We start from the raw sequence: 19,540 nt of genomic DNA, 5'->3' as shown, positions 1-19,540 counted from the left end.
CACATCCCACAAGCAGTCCAAGTTTTCCAAGAAGTCTGGATGATTCTGAGGAGGAAGAGGATGAAGAGAGTAGACATAGCCCCAGAAGGAGAAAAAACATCTCCAGTGGAGTTTTAAGACTTCAGATATAACACAAACTGGCAAGAAAGTTGTGCCAGTCAACACTCCCATCAGCAGTATGGGAGTTTGTCTCCAAGGCCTAAGAACACTTATGAGGATGTAGCTCAGTGGTAGAGCACAGTCTTAGCAGGCCCTGTGTTCCATCCCCAGCGCAGCAAGAGAAAAGGAAAAGGGGAGGGGGATTCAGGTTATCCTACTGTTTAAGAAAAAAACACTCAGCATTTGCATTTGAAAGGCCAACTGGGCTGAAAATACAATGACAAGGCACACATTTGGCAGCATCATGTCCAAAATCAACACTGTGACCCTGAAGCTGAAGATCATGAAGAGACCAGAGGTGCTGGGGGGCTAGTGAATGGGGTGGTGGAGGTAAGTGGTCGTAGGCTAGAAAACACCTGACTGGTGAACAGGTGCTTTTGGATATAGATGCACTCCATGACTGCTTCCTAATGAAGTGTTGAAGATGAGGGGAAAAAATACGCTTACAGACATTCACAATGTTATTTCCATTCACTCTTCATTTTCATGTTTTTTTTTTCTTCAAAACACTCTAATTCTATAAAATATCAAGGTATTTTTTATGTTCTGTAAACCTTAACCTGAGATGTTTATCTTCCTCCATAATTGCAGATCAAATGAAAATCTGGAGGACTTTTTACCAAACTCAAGTTCAGAAGCTTATCCCATAGGAAAACCAATTTCCAAGAGATGAATATTGGGGAGAAAGGCTTTTCAGTAGCCAGAGAAGGGGGGGCGATAGAACTGGTTTAGTCAGCTTTTTCATCACTCTGACCAAAAGATCTGACAAGAACAATTTTAGAGGAGGTAAGTTTATTTGACTCTCACAGTTTCAGAGGTCTCAGTCCATAGACAGCCAGCTTCATTTCTCTGGGCCTATAGGGATGGCCTTAGTCTAAGCAACTCCATTTTAAAACTCCATCTTGAAATAAACCTGCAGTCCCACCAGGCAAGCCCACAGAGCCCTCCAATATGTCATCGGGCATACCCTGATAAAACAAGTCACTTTCCACAGCCCCTATAAGAGTCAGAGTTAAGTCATTTGATATAAACATGCCATGTGCCTTAACCCTGATAAGAGTCAGAAAGGTAATATCAGGACAGAAACCACCAGACCCTATGTCCTGACTCTAAGATGTAGGATGTCGCTGAGAAACCTGGTAACAGCTGATAGGGACCAAAAGGGTGTGCAGAAGCCCCAAAATTTAGTATAAATATTGGAGCAAATGAACAGATATTCAAGCCAGCTGATACCGATGCACACACACATGCCAGAGAGCCTGATGAGGACCTAGACCGCCATCCCTACTCTTCTCATCATCTGCCTGGTCCTCTGCATCATCCTCACTGCTCTCAAACCCTACAGCATCCTCTTGATCTTGGTGAGAAAGGCGCCTTCTCCTTATGACCGTCTGTCTCCTCAGCCAGCTGTCCACTCCATACCAGGAGAAGCCTCCATTGGTTCCTGGCCTGATTGCTGCGGTCTGAGTGAGTGTGCATCTGCTGCACTTGAGACCTAAGACTTAAGACTTGAAATCTAGCACTTAAGCTTAGCATGCAGAAGGAATGTCTGTAATAGATCTGTCATGGTTAAGGTGTTTGCGGTGCTTAGAGTTAACTTAGAATTTGTTTGCTTTAAATTAGCTGTGTTTATTGCTTTTATCAGTCTGAAGTATTGTGTTTGTAGTGCCCAACATTAAGGATTGTCATTTCTTGATTAAGAACCTACAGAGTGAAATTGTATTGAGTGATTTTGAGTGAATAAAGCATTGAAAAGGGCATAGCATGTGGACATTCTTTATTTCTCCCCTTGACTGCATATATCACACCTTTGTCCACCACGACAGCGCCCAAGGTGAGGCAGAACCTCAAGGTGGAAGAGTGTGGAGGAGGAAGGCAGCTGAGGACAGGGAAACAAGGAAGCAGAGAGAGAGTTCCATTCAACAAGGACAAAACATAAACCCCAAAGGCACATCTCCATTGACCCACCTCCTCTAGCCACACCCTACCTGCCTACAGTGCCACAAGTTAACCCATTCATTCAAGTGGATTAATGATCTGATTAGATTAAGACTCTCATAACCCAATCATTTCAACTCTGAGTGTTCTTGTGTTGTCACACACATAGGCTTGGGGGATACTTCCCATCTAAACCATAACAGGAGCTTTGCTCACAAACCAGCTTCTCAACTCGAGCGGGGGTGAGGGGTTACAGATAGAGGTTGAAAAAAATGAGGGGAAAGAATAGGCTACAATGGGGAGGAATATTCCTGTCTTTTCTGGGAATAGGCAGAGACTTTTCCAGGTGCTTGGGTATCACCTCTTTTACTCCTTTTAGGGTCTAGTATTAACACTCATGGCAGCTGGTAGGTGTCTTCAGCCATAAGAGGGACAGGACTAGGCAAGTGTAGATCAAGTTAACCTTATATTACAGTTTTGTTCAATAGAGCTGAGCAGAATCTGACTCAAAGGTTAAGGCAACAAAGGAGAGAGACACAATCTGAGGACAGAGACACCAAGCATTTTCGACCCATTCCAGTCACCCATCCAACATCTGCAGACCAAGTGAAGAGCCAGTGCTTTCAGCAAAAGTGACCTTCAGATTACTGAAGAGTAACTATTACCTTAACCCACAGGTGAGAGGTGTTATTTACAGCAAAGGTAGTGAAACTAATAATGTATTGCCTAGCTATACAACCTCCAAAATTAGAGATTTTTAAGTCAATTAAGAGGAATTGAAGTTGGAGGGTCTATTTAGGTTTATCTTCAGTAATAGTGTGACTTTCTTAATACTCCAAACACTGATGGCCCTGCCTTCACTGGAGGGTACGATTATTTGAAAAATTACTCCAGTGACTAAGAATTGCTAATATTTGCTGTGACTCTCCAGGCTTACCTAACTAGAAACAGGTTGCTTGACCCCCAGATTTCCTAAGGCATTTTCTATTTATGAGCATGCATCACCCCACCAGCAATACCCTGGGTTCTTTTCCTTAGTTAGGATGAAAGACTGGGTTGTGACAGTGAAATCCACAGGGAACAGATAGAGCAACTGGTGTGGGAAGAGCTGGAGAAAGCTCCAGCTCTGCCTCCTCCCAGGCCACCCAGGAAGGTGGAAATGGAAATGGGAGCACCAAAATCCACATATAATGGAGTGTTGGTGTGTATGTTTCTGATCCGTGAGAAGGTGACTGTCCCAATCGCCATCACAAGGATCCTATTTATATGCTCTGGTTGCCATATGATGCTGGTCAATGGGACTGATAGTTAATCTTCTGAACTTATTATGCATAACTTTTGCCTGTGGATCAGTGATGATTTTTTTTTCTTATATGAAAAGTCAAGATGTGAACATTGAGTTCAGAAAAAAATAAAAATAAAACTTCGAAAAGTATACTGAGTGTTAATGCCCAGTTCCTACCCTGCCCAGATCTTCTCAGGTGACAGTGAAGTAGCTTTTTAAAGCTACAAGAGAACTGTCAGAGGGTTCTGAGTTTCATTTTCAACCACAAAATCTGTATTGCCACTTTTGTTCAGTGTGTGAAGGGAAGTAGGGCATTCTTCTCCACTCAGGAATAATTCATGCACTTAATATGCAGATTTAAGATAGGAGTCTTTTATTTCAATCACCTTCCTCAGGGTGAACTTCCCTAAAAATTTAACATTATGCTAGAACTTATATGACTGGTTAAGATAAATGATAAGTACTATGTTTTATTGTGGTGGTTTTCTTACATGTAATGTCTGTAAGACTAACTGTATCACATTATTATTATTATTATTATTATTATTATTATTATTATTTTAGTTCTTATTTGAAATCAGTTGAGAAAACCCCCAAAGATCAATTATAAGTTAATACGGTGACACTAAACATAACATAGATTTGGAAGAGGCCTCAAATTGTCAGTTTGTCTTTAATAATTTTAGTATAAAGAATTTTCATTTATATTTTTTTCCCATGTGCCTCAACTCATATGCAATTGAATTTAATGTTATAACTGACCCTTTGGGACCAATTAAGATAAAAACAACTTCCAAGTCTCACTTTGGGATCAAAATTAAAATTTTTTCATTAAGGCCATCATAAGTGTCCTACTCAATCTTGATACCTCTTCTTGAACATGACTAAGCAAAATTGATCCCAAATCTTTAAGAAGGAAGTGGAAACTTACAACCCCTTGGGGGTAAAAGGAAACCCAGGACTCTGATCTTTCGCAATTTCTCTTATCTGCGCCAGTTCCCCTGACCACCAAGAGTTTAAGCCCACGAGAAGTAACTTATAAACTTCTCCTGTGATGTGGCCCTGCTTAACCCTGTAAAACTCAGATCCTTGTAGCAGCCATTCGCCGTTTTTCTTCTTGAAAATGGGTCCCTCCACTGCTTAGTGAAGCATGTCTGTCTCCATTTCCTTTTCTTCTTGTATTCTCTTTTATTTGCTTTACTTGATATAAACCAAAGCAGTTTTTTGGTCAATAACTCATTATCATTAATATTTCTAATAATACCATCTATGTGTATATTAATTTATATTTTTGCAGTATGTTGTGCCATATGTTTTTCACACCAACCTAATGTTTTATGCATTTTATCTATTACCAACATTACATTTTGTTCTCCATCTCCAAATTACATCCATTTCTGCCATTTTCCCTATAGGAGCCAATTCTGATAACATTGGACATGTAGAAAAGGAAGTCCTTTTAAAATGTTTAAACATAAAAGTGAATTTATATTTGGATTGCATTATTCCTTACAGTGTTTTAAGGTGCATTTTGTATTGTAGCTCTGTGACAGTGATCCACCTCATACTTTGAAGATAGCCCTTGTTGCTCTACCACTGAGGCATATTTTAACATGGACATGTTTTCTTTTCCTCTTCTCCCCTCCCCTTCCCTAACCTGAGTGAGGGGCAGGATTACCTTTTACCCATCCTAGGCTGAGCACACAGCCACCACAAGAACCAAATAATTCAAACTTTAGGGATGGGGCCCGGAGATCTAAGGAATAGCTGCCTCCCAAATTAACAAGTGAATCACAACCCCCCACAGGGAACACCTGGAATGGATCACTTCTTTAAAAACCGTGTTCTCCCTGATGGGCAGAATCATAGGCTCTGGGACAAGAGAGCTCATGCTTCTCCTTTGCCAACAAAGCAAAAAATTTTCTTTTTCCTTTTTCTCAAAACTGTGTCCTCGTTATTGAATTGGCATTGGGGACAAGGACCAAGTTTTCAATAACAGCTCTAGCAAGTTATTCTGATGATTGTGTCGCATTTCCTAGCCTGGAGCCATCATATTTTACTCACGCATGCCTGTAGTGAACATTTGCTTCTAATGTCTCCACTTAAACATCTTTGTACGTACAAAATTATCTTGTTGACTTTTACGAGTTCCTCTGAGCATAAAATAGGGGATGGAGTGCTGGAACCCCAGTGTATATGTTTCCCAGAACTGTCAGACTGCCCCCCCAGAGTGACCACCCTGTCTACAGTCTCAGTCCACCTTCCCAGACTCCAGTTTTAGCCACGCCCTCAGTAGCACTGGTACCTTCCAGCTTCCTCATCTGTTAAAGGAATGGCTTTAGAGAGACTTCATTTTACTTTGCATTTTTGATTCCTCATAAGGTTGAACATCCCCTCACACAGTTGTTGAGCACTTGAGTTCCATTTTTTAAAAATTGTGTAGTCAAACCTTTAAATTTTTATATTTTAATCGAATAAGAAACAAGTATGTTTTTATTCATTGCCTACTTATCAGTTGAGTCAAGATGATTTTTGTTAAGTTATAAAAACTTGATGTATGGTTAAGTATTAATTTCTCACTAGTTTTGGATCCTGTTAATATCTCATTCATCAGTTAACTTTGTCAATGTTTCTTTCATTTTCATTTAGTAAAATCCACCAATTTTCCACTTTTTTTTTTCTTGTGGATCTTTAGGAGACCTTCATAAGGTCCTCAAATCCTTATTTATGAAACATAAATTATCTTTCATATTTACTACATGTTAAGAATAATTGTGGGGCTGAGGTTGTGGCTCAGCAGTAAAGCACTCACCAAGCACATGCAAGGTGCTGGGTTCAATCCTCAGCACCACATAAAAATAAAAACAAGTAAAAATAAAGGTATTGTGTCCAACTACAACTAAAAAATAAAATAATAATTGTATATAAGGCCCATGGGTTTTTTTTCCTCCATATCATGAACCAATTGTCTGAACACTCTATGAAGTCTTCCTTACTATTTCATGGTATCACTGATATATTTCAGATTTCAGATTCACATTTACATGTGTCATTTTACTTTTATATGAACCTATGACTCTTCCTACACAATTTTGACTACTGTCTTAAATAATATGTTCATGTGCAATAAGGTGATGCCTCTTTCCTGTTTTTACTTTGCCAAATCAACTAAGCTTTTTTGTGAACTTTTGTTTTCCTCTGTTATAAAAAGTTTAATGGGTTTCTGGGGGGAAAACAGAGGAAAAAGTCCCAATGAAATTTAATTGGAATTGTGTTCAATTTATTGGTTTAGGGAGGGTTCACATCTTTACAATATCAGAAACGTAACTGTCCATTTACGCTGATCTTCCTTTATGTCTTTTAAGTGTTTCTAAAATTCATCCAAGATCTTTTACATTCACTAATATGAATAGTTGTATTGCCACTATGACTTCACTGTTTTATGGTTTTATTCTTATGATGAACATAATCTTGTCTTCCGTATTTTTAGTGGGATATTGCTATTATAATGGAAAGTTACTGATTATTTTATAACTTAATCATTGAACTTCTTTACAAGGCCTGAATTTGTGAGGTAATCCATAGAGCATTTCAACTTAAATAAGGATAGTTCTGTGTCACAGTAGTGGCAATCATAGACATGCTTGTTTCTGGTCTCAGTGGGAGTGTTTCAGTTTGTGTTTCTCTGAGAGAAAAGCCAAGACAAGAACTTGTTTCAGATAGTTTATTTAGGAATAGTTTATTAGGAAAATGGAATAGAAAACATAGTCAGGGGAGGAGGAAATGCCAATATACAGCTGTGCTTCTGAAGTTTTCTCCGTAGGCAACAGGGACTCGATTCCTTTTCTGATAGCAGGAAAAAATTCCTCCCATCATCTCTGTCTGCAAAACATAAATCTGAGGCATTTCTCCATGGCCTGATCCCTGTTAGTGGAGGGTGTTAATAGGGTGTTAAGCCCAGCACTTTCCCACTACACTTGCATACAAGCTGAGATTCTTGCAGTTTGGGAGCAGAGAGCAGAAAAGTGGAGAGTGGTACAGGAGGGATGCTGTCAGAATGAGCTCAGCTCACATGAAAATGCCCACCACGGCTACAACCAAAAGTGGAAGAACACAGAGGAGACGTGACAGTACCAACAGCACCCACTTTAGCCCACCCTTTGTACCATGCAGACCCTCCCATGCCCACCTTAAGCTGTTGTGGACTGAGTGAGAGGCCATTTGTAATCTCTAGAAAACACAGTATGGGAGGGTCAGTGGAACTAGCCAGTCCCCATTGCTGCTGCTGGTCACAGGCTGATCACTATTATTTTTCTTCTGCCATCCTTTCCAGAATTTCCTTATTCTTGGCCAGTACTTCAGCTCTACTAAGCTGCTTGCCTGGTATAGTGATACACACCTTCAATCCTGAGAGCTTGGCTGCCAAGACTCTGTGGAAACACAGTTACTTCTCTGAATTCTCTGCCCATTATGTAGCAGTAAGCAGAGGCTTTGGAGGTGATCAATATTACAACTCCTTTCTTTGCTACTATCCCACCAGTGTGGAAATCCTAAAGTAACTACTTGTGGCAGATATTGTCAGATTCCTTGAAACCCTTACTATATTTCCAGGTGACCCTGTACCTTACTCTTTAAGGTTCAGAACCTCTTAGCCAGCAGGGCCTATATCTGCAGAGATGGGAACATAAATTCAACAAATGAGTTCACTGAAATGATACTAGGAGACACCAATATGCTTGTTTCATGGTCCTGACCCTGGTAAAGGACCCTATTGGTTTAATGTACAAGTATAAAAACTTATAGGGACAGATAGTAAATAGCTTAGTCTTTGTAAGTGATAAATGCCTTTGTCCCAACTACTTTGCTACTGGTGATCAAAAACAGCCACAGACAACACAAAAACATTTCTATAAAGTTAGCACATCCTTTAGGATGTTTATCCCACAGACATAAGAGACAATCATTCTGTGATTGCACATTATCATTTTGCCACCAAGTTGCTAGCTGGTCTGGTTTCCTGAGAAGTCAGGACCATAGAGGCAGCCCAGCTGCTGGAGGACCCATTAACTGCATCCATTCCTGTCACCTTGTCTATTCTGCTCTAATGACATGGGGCAAGCACTGGAATAAGCAAAAGACATCTCACAAATGAGTGATGCTACCTTTCAAACACATATAGATTCATCATATGTTAATAAAATTCAAATGCAAGGGCTGGGGATGTAGCTCCGTGGTAGAGTGCTTGCCTAGCAAATGCAAGGCCCTGGGTTCAATCCCCAGCACCACAATAAATAAATATTATAAATAAATATTCAAATCCAAAGTTCAGGGTATATGTACTTCCTCTTGAACATCTTTCCTAACTAACCACTTTTTCTCACCTTTCTTATTCCCTCCCCCAGATACCAAGGAGGCTTTCAAAGCAGCAGGCTTCTTTGATTGCCTGAGTAGCTAGAATACAAACAGCAAATGGCATTGACTTGTAACTATAATTTTCTTTATTATGAATGGAATTAAGTGGTCCCTCCACTACAGATTAATTTTGACATTCAAGGAAATAAAAATTGAAAATATATACATATTCTTAAGTGAACATGTATAAAATAACATTTTATTTTCCCTTTTATAGAAAAGTAAACTCACACTTAAAAAACTGTCCCTTAATTTAAAAATGAAAAGGGATACATTTTGTGTTATGCATTTCTTGCCAAAATAAAAATTATGGCATTTTAATATGACCACAGTTACTGGGGCAGAGGGGGGTCTATACTCTGGTAATCTCCCAGCTCCCTTAATTTCCACAAGTATTTGCTTTTAGAAAGGGGAGCTAGATGCAATGTGACATCCTGAATTGGGTCACAGAACAATAAAAGAATATTAGTAAAAAACTGGTGAAATCTGAATAGAATGTACAGTTTGATCAACAATAACATCCCAACACTGATTTCTTAGCTTTGACTCATATGGTTTGGTATATAAAATGTTAACATTAAGGGAATCTTGGCAAAGGACACATGAGAACTTCCCACACTATCTTTGCAACTTTTCTATAATTCTAAAATTATTTTAAAATGAAGTTTATTAAAAAGTGGGAAACTTAAGTATGTACCTGTGTAGACTAGAACACAAAATTGAGATTGTTATAATTCCCCTAGAGAAGTATCAATAAGTTCCACCAACATTAATAAGCTGATTAAAGACATTTTTTTTATCATCATGGTTGACAAGGTTTTCCAACATATTTTAGATTCCATACTTTTAATACAGTATTACTATACGTTATTTATTGGACATTGGAAGATCATAGATTCGTAGATTATGATCAGAGGGCAGGCTGGGATATAGCTCAGTGGTAGAGTGCTGGCCTCCATTGTGCTAGTATTATCTCTCACACCACAAAGGCAAACAAACAAACACTGGAGGGGTACTAAACTATCTATTAACTTTAACCATGAGAGAATCAACACCAGAAATATTAATAACTGGTCAATAGTTTCTAGAATTCAATTCTTCATTCTCAGATCAATAATTTAGATTGCATTTCTTTCTCTAGGTTACCCTCTGATGAGATAAACTAATGTGTATTTTGTTAGTTTTTTAAATGCATAATTCAGTTTTTCATGATTCCTGTGAATGTTACAAAATAATTATTGCTAAATGACAGCATGATGGCAAATTAACAGAAGACAACAACAACAAAAACTTCATTGTATACTAAAGGTGTTCCTTTTTAATGCGAGAGTAATTCACAGTAAAGTAAATAGGAATTTAAGAATATTTTTTAAGAAGTAACAATTTTAGGTAGGCAATCATGAGGAAGATAATCGTCATACAAGCCAAAGCCACATGGTTCTGCCACAAGCCCCAAGGTGAGAGATCAATGCCCTGATTTGTCAAGTATTCTTCACCAGTACACCTGAAATTCAACAGAAAACAATATAATGTCATTCCTACAATCTGTCAAATTTTATTCAGCATATTCTCTGCTCCTTATTGAGGCCTAGAGGTAACAAAATTGTTAATAATAATCCCTTCATGAATAATTGCTAACAGTCACTGAATGCTTACAATTTTGCTAGATACTATGCTAAGTAACTTGTACCTAACAGTTTAGTTAATAGCTATTACAATCCCAAGAGTATATATATGATACACATTTAAAATAGGAAGGGAAGGAAGCTTAACAACCTTGGCCAAATTTACAGAGTCATGCTATGGACCAAGTTTCTAGCCTCCTCCGATTTATTCATTAACAAATCTAGGATGCTGCTCTCTTTGAAGGAAACTTTACCAAGTTAATCTTCCACTTACTTCTGATGGGCAACCCTTAGCTTAAACTAATGACACTTACAGCCCTTGCTAAGGTGATCACCAACAAGACAGCCAGCAAAAGAATACAGGCAAGAATGCTAAATCTAAGAACAAAGGGAGTAAAAGCTTCCAGTCAGAGCAGTATTTGGTCAACTGCTGCACCAAGACACTAGGGAGGAGTGTAGAAACCCAGCTATAGGACGTGACCAGGAGGCCCAGGAATCAGACTCAACCCTTAGGTAGCAATTGGAGCACAGCAGGATGGAACATTCCTGCCACAGGTTTGAAAATCAGCTGTTACTAAAAACACCTGGTGCAGCCACAGTTATTGCCAGCTGCCATTCTTGTGCACCTCTAAGAATTTATCATTCCAGAAACTTCGGTGGCCTCTCTTGCTATAAGAGGAGTTTCCTTCCTCCTTTGGTGAGGATGAGCCTTATATGAGCATGAAGCCCTCAGTGGCTCCTCCTTATCTGGTCACACTCTTCCCAAGCACTCCATCCTGACCAGTATCCTGGCAATGAGTTTCTGTTACAAAGATGCCACACCCAGATCAAACAAAAAAAAAGAGTGGGCAGGGTAAAGAAAACCCTTCTTCACAGATTTTCCTTATTAGTACTCAAAATAGAAATGTGACCTATTACTAACAATTATTTGAACATTTAGAAGAGATTGAGGATATCAGTATTTTCTTTTCTCTCATTAATTCATGCATCAAAATCAAACCATTAACAACAGCCATAGAAAATATTATTCAAATTTTAAAACTAGATCCTATAATTTTATTAAAACCTGATTTCTGTTTTAATGACACTATGCAAAAACAAACTTCCTTCTTTATACTATTTTTTCCCTGTTAGATCTTACTAGTGGCTGGGTTCACAGGTATCATATATAGTTCAAAGCTATAAGCCCTTGCTAAACTATCAAAGCAGCCCATTTCAAATTGTTCTGAAAAAAATTACAACAAAATCAAAATCAAGACTATTTAAAAAGTATCTTTTAAAATGGCCTAAACAAGCAAGCAACACACAGGAAATAGTATTCCATGTTAAATACAACTTTGACTGTTAGAAGATAGGAGTTGTACAGCACGTTCACGTATATTAGGGCACAATGATTACTTTATGAGTAAAAAAATTAAGCTCAGAAATGTTTGTTGACACTGAAATGACTCCTATCAGTTCTAAGTCCTGGGGCCTTTCTACACCACTCCACAGTAGAAGTAATCTCATGCTCTGACACTGCATGCATACTTACATTGAATTTTCAGTAGGACGGGTACTGATTTCTGTTTTATTTAATTCTGGACAGAAGTTTTGTTCCAAAAATTCATTATACTGCAAAGCCTACAATAGAAAGGGGAGTGAGGCAAGGTAATACTTGTAAATTTCAAAAGGTTTCCAAGGAATTATCACAACTATGTCTATTATGATTTGAATACGAGGTATCCCCAAAAACCTACTGTGTTGGTAGTGGGAATATTCAGAAGTAAATGATTAAATTAGGAGACTTGAACCTAATCGGTCCATCCTAGTTTCAATGGGCTAACGAGGTAGTAACCATGAGCAGGTGGAGCATGGTTGGATGGTTGGTGGAGTTGGGTCGTTGGAGGTATGCTCTGGAAGGGTCGATTCTCCCCTGCAGCACCTTCCTCTCTCTCCTTCCCTTTTTTCTCTCTCTCTCTCTCTCTCTCTCTCTCTCTCTCTCTCTCTCTCTCTCTCTGTGCTTCCTGACTTTGCCAAGAGCTGAGCAGCTTTTCTCTGCTGGGCCTTTCTTCCATGATTGCTGCTTTACCTCGTGCCCAGAGGAATGGAATCAGCCATCTATAAACCTCTGAAACCACAAGCCCAAATAAACTTTCCCTCCTCTAATCTGCTCTTGATGGGTGTTTTGGTCACAGTAATGAAAAAGCTGACTAAAACAATGTTCTTGAATTTAATTCTACTGTTATTTCTAAAAACATACCAAGTCTCTCACACAGTACTTACCAAAGTGAAACAACTAAAGTTAGAAACCTGGTCGTGGTGTGTTAAGACACAGGTTATTTTGGAGCTGATTAGCTCCTTAAAACTAATATGGCTCTGAGCATTAAATAATCCTTGTTTTCCTTCTAACATAAACTGTGAATTCTAGTCTCTCATCTTCTCATTTATTTCCTTATCAAACTGAAACACAATATTTTTTTCACCAACTAGTCAATCTTTTCCCTTTACTATGAGATTTCTCCCCAACCTGCCATCTTCCTCAGACAATGGTGTGACTTGGGAAAATACCCAGTTGACTCCCTCACCTTTTGCTAAACAAGGCTAAAAGGAAAAACTGATGTATTTCTCCTGAAAGACAGTTCCTAGATGGAAGATATTCACAGCTTATGGGTGGGGAAATGAGAGGGTCAGGCTTGATTCTGGTTGTTCCCCGGTGGAAACGCACTCACGCAGATAAGGACAACTTACCGTATAGCCATATCTAGGAATGCTGAAGTACTGTAGCCATGAAAGCCAAGGTGCAATGGTTCTGAGATTTACCAAAAGACCTGAAAAAAGCTACAAAAAGCAAAACTGAACAGTCAGAACAGGTCCAAAAGTTTCATGAAAAATTCTAAACAGAATCCTCTTCAAGAACTCTACAACCTTCTAAACATTCTGCTAGGACCAATTCTTTCTTGAAATTCTTTCCACTACTTTAAGCACTTACTCATCATCCTCCTTTGCATGTGTATACCTCTGCATAACTGTGGCAGTTCATGTTTAATGGAAATACAATAAACCTATAGTTTATATTATATATTCCACTTATTTGGAAAATTCTTGTCAAGACTAGATTCTAATCTTTCTCTGTAACTGTAAGGGAAGATTAAGAAGTACAGTCACCTCTTGGCATCCACATACAGATACCAAAATCTGGAGATGCTCATGTCCCTTAATTGCATATAACTCATGCACCTCCTTTATACTTTATACACACCCTGTACTTATTTAAAGTCAACTCCAGATTGTTTATAATACCTAATACAACATAATGCCATGTAAATAGCATACTGTATTCTTTAGGGAAAATCACAAGAAAAAAGTCTGTACATATTTAGTACAGATGCAATTTTTTTATATATGTATTTTCTACCTGCGGTTGACTGAATCTTTAAATGCAGAACTCATGGACACGAAGAAACAAGTGTGCTTATTATTTTAATGAAGCCACCACTATGTGTTCACCCTAATAAACCTTGTAATCTAAGAACAAATCCAGAACAATCCTAAGTATCAGATGCCCCCCTCTATACCCACACAATAAGATTCATTATTTACGAGGATTTGCAGTGTATGTCCATGAGTTTAGGAATAACTGGGGGTTCTGAATCCAGGCTTAAGATAACCCAATGCCTAGAACTGATAAAAAGTATAATATAGTGAAGTACATCGGAAAACATGGTCAATACCTCCACTTAAAGTGACCAGAAAGCAATGGAGATGCCAGGAAGGACTGCTTGAGACATACCAGGGACAGCTACAAGGTCCATGTAACACTTGTCCTAACTGATACTAGATACACTGAGATGTGCAGAACAATGACAATGTTGTCATGTGCCTTTGGATATTTACTCTTGGATGTACCATGTGCTACACTGATACATTGTAGGTACCATGACCTACATTGGTAGTTTCCAAATTCAGAAAGGAAGAACTAAATTCTGAGAAGAGTCTGAGCTAATTATGTCATATTTAAAGATACGTACTGCAACTCTAACAGAAAGTAATATTAACATTTTCATTAATAAGCTAAGCAATCCTTGATGTCTGAAAAGGAAAAAAAAAATGTCTGAAAAGGAAAAAAAAGATGACTGGTTCCATTAATCCAGTGAGTCTATATGAGTGTAAAACCTAGGGAGTTTTTTAAGATTAGGAATATTAGCCATCAAGCAAAAAAAAAAAAAAAAAATCCAGAAAGAAATTGATATAAGAGATTCTCAGAATCCAAGAAAGGGTTTCAAAATATAAGAGGGGCCCTAGTAAGACTCCCCTGAGCCACACAGAGCTTTGCTTTGATCTGGATTTGCTCTATGCCTCTCACAGAGCTTTGCTTTGATCTGGATCAAAGGGCAGTGAATGCAACCAAACTCTGCTGTGGGTAAACAGGTGGAAGTTCTCTAACACCAGCATTAAAGACTGGCAGATAACCTGTCGTCTTTTATGAGGGAACCAGCCAATCATTGTTCTGGTTTTTTTTTAAAGTTCTTATTTATCAAGGTTTCTAAAATATCAACAGAATTGTCTTTTAAAAGCACATTAGAGGGCCAGAGTTGTAGCTCAGTGGTAGAGCGCTTGCATAGCATGTGTGAGGCACTGAGTTGGATCCCTGACACCACATAAAAATAAACAAATAAAATACAGGTATTGTGTCCATCCACAACTAAAAAATAACTAAAAAAAAAAAAAAAGGCAGAAAAGGGCCAGAAGGAAAGCCACTAATCCAAACTATATTTCAGCATATGGCTTCATGAAAGTATCTGAGTCCCACATACAGAATCCTCAAAGCAGGTTTTATAGGACAGGTGAAGGGGCAGGAAGGAATAGGGGAACAATTCCCTCTCCTGAGAGGCTCTGTTCACACTCACCATCATAAACACAAAGCATATGGTCATGAGAAGCGTAGCCACAGACACCACGCTCTGACCGGCTGCGATGGCAAGTCCCATAGAACTGGCCGAATAAGCCACCATCATAAGGGTTAACATCATGATGAAGAAAGCGTCTGCCTGTGGTTTCAATCCTGAAAGAAAAGAAGGGGTCATTGAGGCTGCCTAGGCCACTGTGTAGCTGGGGTGGTTCATTGTGCAAACAGACTTTAACATCGGAGCAAAAAATGTTATATATGATTCAATTTTATTCTTTCCCTCCATGTAAGTGCATAAAGTTATCATACAGATTGTTTTTTACATTTACTACATAACACTATCCCATATAACTAATACCTGTGCTCCCTTATACATAATTATGAGCAATTTCTGAGTTGCTGAATTAAACAAGTATAGGCAGCACAACTGGCCAAATTCTCCTGCCTTCTCCTGTCACAGGAAACTCATCAAGAGCACACTCTCATACCCACATACCCACATTACTCACTGTCGGCTACAACTGCATTACTGAAGAAGCCAGGATCAGGATTCATGACCTCAAAGTGGTTTTTATATCTAGGGGAGGGGAGGTGTCTCTATAACCTGACTCCCCCTCAACGAATCACCACATAGCTCTGTGATTAAGAACAGGACTAATTTTGGATTCTGAAACTATTTTATAAACTATTATGAGGTAATGCTCTGGGTCATGCAGTCTGAAGATTTTGGAACAGCCATAAGAACACCTACTAGGAACCTGAGGGTCTAAACTCCATGACCAACTTTTTACAACACACCTGCTATGTGTAAAACGGAAGGGTTACACTTAAATGATGGTTTTATTATATAGCACTTTGTCTAAAATACATATTTCTTATGTGTGTATATGTGCCTATTAGTGAAATATATGGGAATTCTGATGCAATGAATCTGGTGCGAAGTGTGAGCATAATGTAAAATGAATGTCTGTATCTATTAAACAAGTATTTTTATTAAATCATTAAACCCCCAAAGTCACCATTCTCCTCTGATTAGAGAATGGGTGGGGGAGAATATATATGTATATTTTAATATTTTTTACCTCTGTCTAGATCACTCTATATATTTCTACAAAAAGATATAGACAGTAATAAAATATATGTAGATAAATTGGTTTCATCTACATCCAAGACTGAAAACACGCCCTTTTTGTCTTGTTACTTACCTATCATGAAGTACAGTATACAAGTAAATATGACACTTGGCAAAAACCTCATGGGTAATAAATCAGAAAGCAATTTTCCAAAGAAGTAAGATGACACTCTGTAATATCCACTGATGTACTCGTGTCTACAGAACAGAAAAACACACCACATATCCCAGATTAGTCTGAGAAGGCACAGCCCAGATGAGATGCTGCTGTGCAGACTCCTGCTGCCATCAGATCTGACACTGCAGCTGCCCACAGGCTCCAGGCTGACTCCCCACACCCTCTCCTCCTCAGATGCAGCTTCCCTGGGGAATCAGCCCCCCAAGGCTCTTGCTGGGACCCTCTCATGACAGCAGCCCTCCAGCTGCAGCCACTCTAGCCCACATCACCACTCCAGGGACACAGTCTGCATCTTCTCACTCTCCTTAGAGACTCTGCTGCTCCTCTGAGGCTGGCTCTGCCTGAACAGCAGCACTTGAGGGGCTAATCTCAGTGTAACAGGGGCTTTTCTTCTCCCAATTCTGAGTGTGAAGAATGTGACATTGATATTCTCCAAGGCCCCAATGCTACAGCAGATCCCTAAACTCTACTTCTGCTACTCTCATGTTTAAAAAAATGCTTCTTTTAATGATCACATCTCCACTTATAGTCCTGTCATCTACTAAGCCCTCATCTTTCTTCTTGTTGACATGTTTCCCCATAATTCCAAACTCTTCCACTGGGGTCTTTATCCCTTCCCTTTCTGATGATTCTTCTCCTTGGCATGTCAATATGAGCAAATCCCTTCCATCTTTGGAAAATAGAGACAAACCCAGTCTGCTCTTTACTGCAAGGCTGCCCTTTGGCTCTCTCCACTCCCCCATTCACTGAGGGACTACACTTGGTCACATTCTTCGTCAGCTTTACCTCCTACCTCCAAATTTGCTGCTTAACCCACCTCTTAATCTCTACCAAAGCCTCTCAAACTTTTCTTGCAAGGGTTACTATAACCTACTATTTTGTTAAAAAATAAAAGTTAATTTTCAGTTCCTTTGTTGCTTGCTTTCTCTGGACCACTGGGATTTGCTGACCATAACCTAAGCCTAAAATTACCTTTTCCCTTGCTAGCAGGCCCCACACACTTGATTTTCTATTTCACCTCTGACTGCTTTTTCTCAGTTAATATTAGTAATCCCCAACCATATTTCAAAAGTTCATGTTATACACTATAAATGTATATAATTTATATTTTGTCAATTTAAAGAAATAAGTAAAGGAGAAGAAAACCACTCATAATCCTGAGGATCGCATCTTTGGCTCAATTCCAGATATGATCAATCTGACTAACAGTCACCAAGGCCCCTTCCCTGAATGGAGACCTACTCACATAAAGAGCTTCTTCTCCACCACAAAGAGCTCCACGGCCGACACACTGCTGAAACACTGGTTGGTTGTCAGGAAGAAGAGCACCCCTGCTCTGCCAGGACAGAATGGAACAAAAGCACCTCAGCTGACTCAACACTCTTGGTTGGTTTTCTATCCACAGAAGTCCTCCCACAAATGATACAACATTAAACAGATTTTAAGAAGGAAAAAAGAAACAAGAGTCATTCTGGTTAAAACAAAGAAGGAAGCATGACCCCATGAGGCCCCTTGAGGTCTCTCTGTCTCCATATTCTAGCATATATTGAAATTCACATTCTTTTTTTTCTTTTTTATTGTTGGTTGTTCAAAACATTACAAATTTCTTGATATATCATATTTCACACTTTGATTCAAGTGGGTTATGAACTCCCATTTTTACCCCATATACAGATTGCAGAATCACATCAGTTACACATCCATTGATTTACATATTGCCATACTAGTGTCTGTTGTGTTCTGCTGCCTTTCCTATCCTCTACTATCCCCCCTCCCCTCCCCTCCCCTCCCCTCTTCTCTCTCTACCCCCTCTACTGTCATTCATTTCTCCCCCTTGTATTATTTTTCCCTTTCCCCTCACTTCCTCTTGTATGTACTTTTGTATAACCCTGAGGGTCTCCTTCCATTTCCATGCAATTTCCCTTCTCTCTCCCTTTCCCTCCCACCTCTCATCCCTGTTTAATGTTAATCTTCTTCTCCTGCTCTTCGTCCCTACTCTGTTCTTAGTTACTCTCCTTATATCAAAGAAGACATTTGGCATTTGTTTTTTAGGGATTGGCTAGCTTCACTTAGCATAATCTGCTCTAATGCCATCCATTTCCCTGCAAATTCTATGATTTTGTCATTTTTTAATGCAGAGTAATACTCCATTGTGTATAAATGCCACATTTTTTTTATCCATTCGTCTATTGAAGGGCATCTAGGTTGGTTCCACAGTCTTGCTATTGTGAATTGTGCTGCTATGAACATCGATGTAGCAGTGTCCCTGTAGCATGCTCTTTTTACATTCTTAAGCTGCTGTCTACTGAACTGGGTTCCCCTTAAATTCCTACATTGAAGCCCAGAACCTCCAGTGTGCTGACGCTTAGAGATGGGACCTTCGGGAAGTAACAGGGCTTAGATGAGGTCATGAGTGGAGCCCCATGATGGAATTCATGCTCTCATAAGAGGAAGAAGCACCAGACAGATTTTTCTCTGCCATGAGAGGGTGCAGAGTGAAGGTAGCAATTTTAAGTAAAAAAAATACGAATTAATATAATTTCTCCAGAAGACACCTGGAGAAAAAGCTAAAGTTCTTCTTTATTTCTTTGGATCTTTTTACCAACACCATTAATGTCCAGCTTTCCAGTTCATCTTTATAATTCCAATTAAGTACAGGTTTGTCAACAATTTTTCCAAACACTTCATGCTACACAACAAAAAAAGCCCAGAGCTCCTAGATTCTAGAACAGAGATATGCTGTTCTAGGATAACACAACCTGCACGAACCATCCATTTCTAGCAAGTATGGAAACAATCCAGAGATCCCAACCCTCAGGGAAGATAAAAAGATAAGCAATGACCTAATTCTGAAAACAGCTGCAAAAATCATCTCATTGTAGACTAACACTACTTGATTATCTGAATGAAATCTACTTTTATC

The 19,540-nt window shown here is 39.0% G+C and overlaps 1 protein-coding gene across 2 annotated transcripts in view; it reads right to left on the bottom strand.

The window, feature by feature from the left end:
- Positions 1-10,085: 10,085 nt before the first annotated feature.
- The window catches only part of LOC114085489 (broad substrate specificity ATP-binding cassette transporter ABCG2-like), a 109,614-nt gene continuing 100,159 nt past the window's right edge, over positions 10,086-19,540 (bottom strand). For both annotated transcript variants that reach the window (XM_027926640.3, XM_027926639.2), the window contains exons 11-16: positions 17,864-17,953; positions 16,513-16,637; positions 15,309-15,463; positions 13,150-13,239; positions 11,954-12,042; positions 10,086-10,298 (exon numbers count right to left, since the gene is read on the bottom strand). In XM_027926640.3, coding sequence (XP_027782441.1) covers positions 10,151-10,298; positions 11,954-12,042; positions 13,150-13,239; positions 15,309-15,463; positions 16,513-16,637; positions 17,864-17,953 — 697 coding nt within the window. In that variant the 3' untranslated portion in view covers positions 10,086-10,150. The remainder of the gene's footprint in view (positions 10,299-11,953; positions 12,043-13,149; positions 13,240-15,308; positions 15,464-16,512; positions 16,638-17,863; positions 17,954-19,540) is intronic.

The sequence above is a fragment of the Marmota flaviventris genome, chromosome 7, assembly GCF_047511675.1.
Source record: "Marmota flaviventris isolate mMarFla1 chromosome 7, mMarFla1.hap1, whole genome shotgun sequence".
Lineage (NCBI taxonomy): Eukaryota > Metazoa > Chordata > Mammalia > Rodentia > Sciuridae > Marmota > Marmota flaviventris.
Note: the sequence above shows the minus strand (reverse complement) of the source record. Positions and strands in the feature narration are given on the sequence as shown.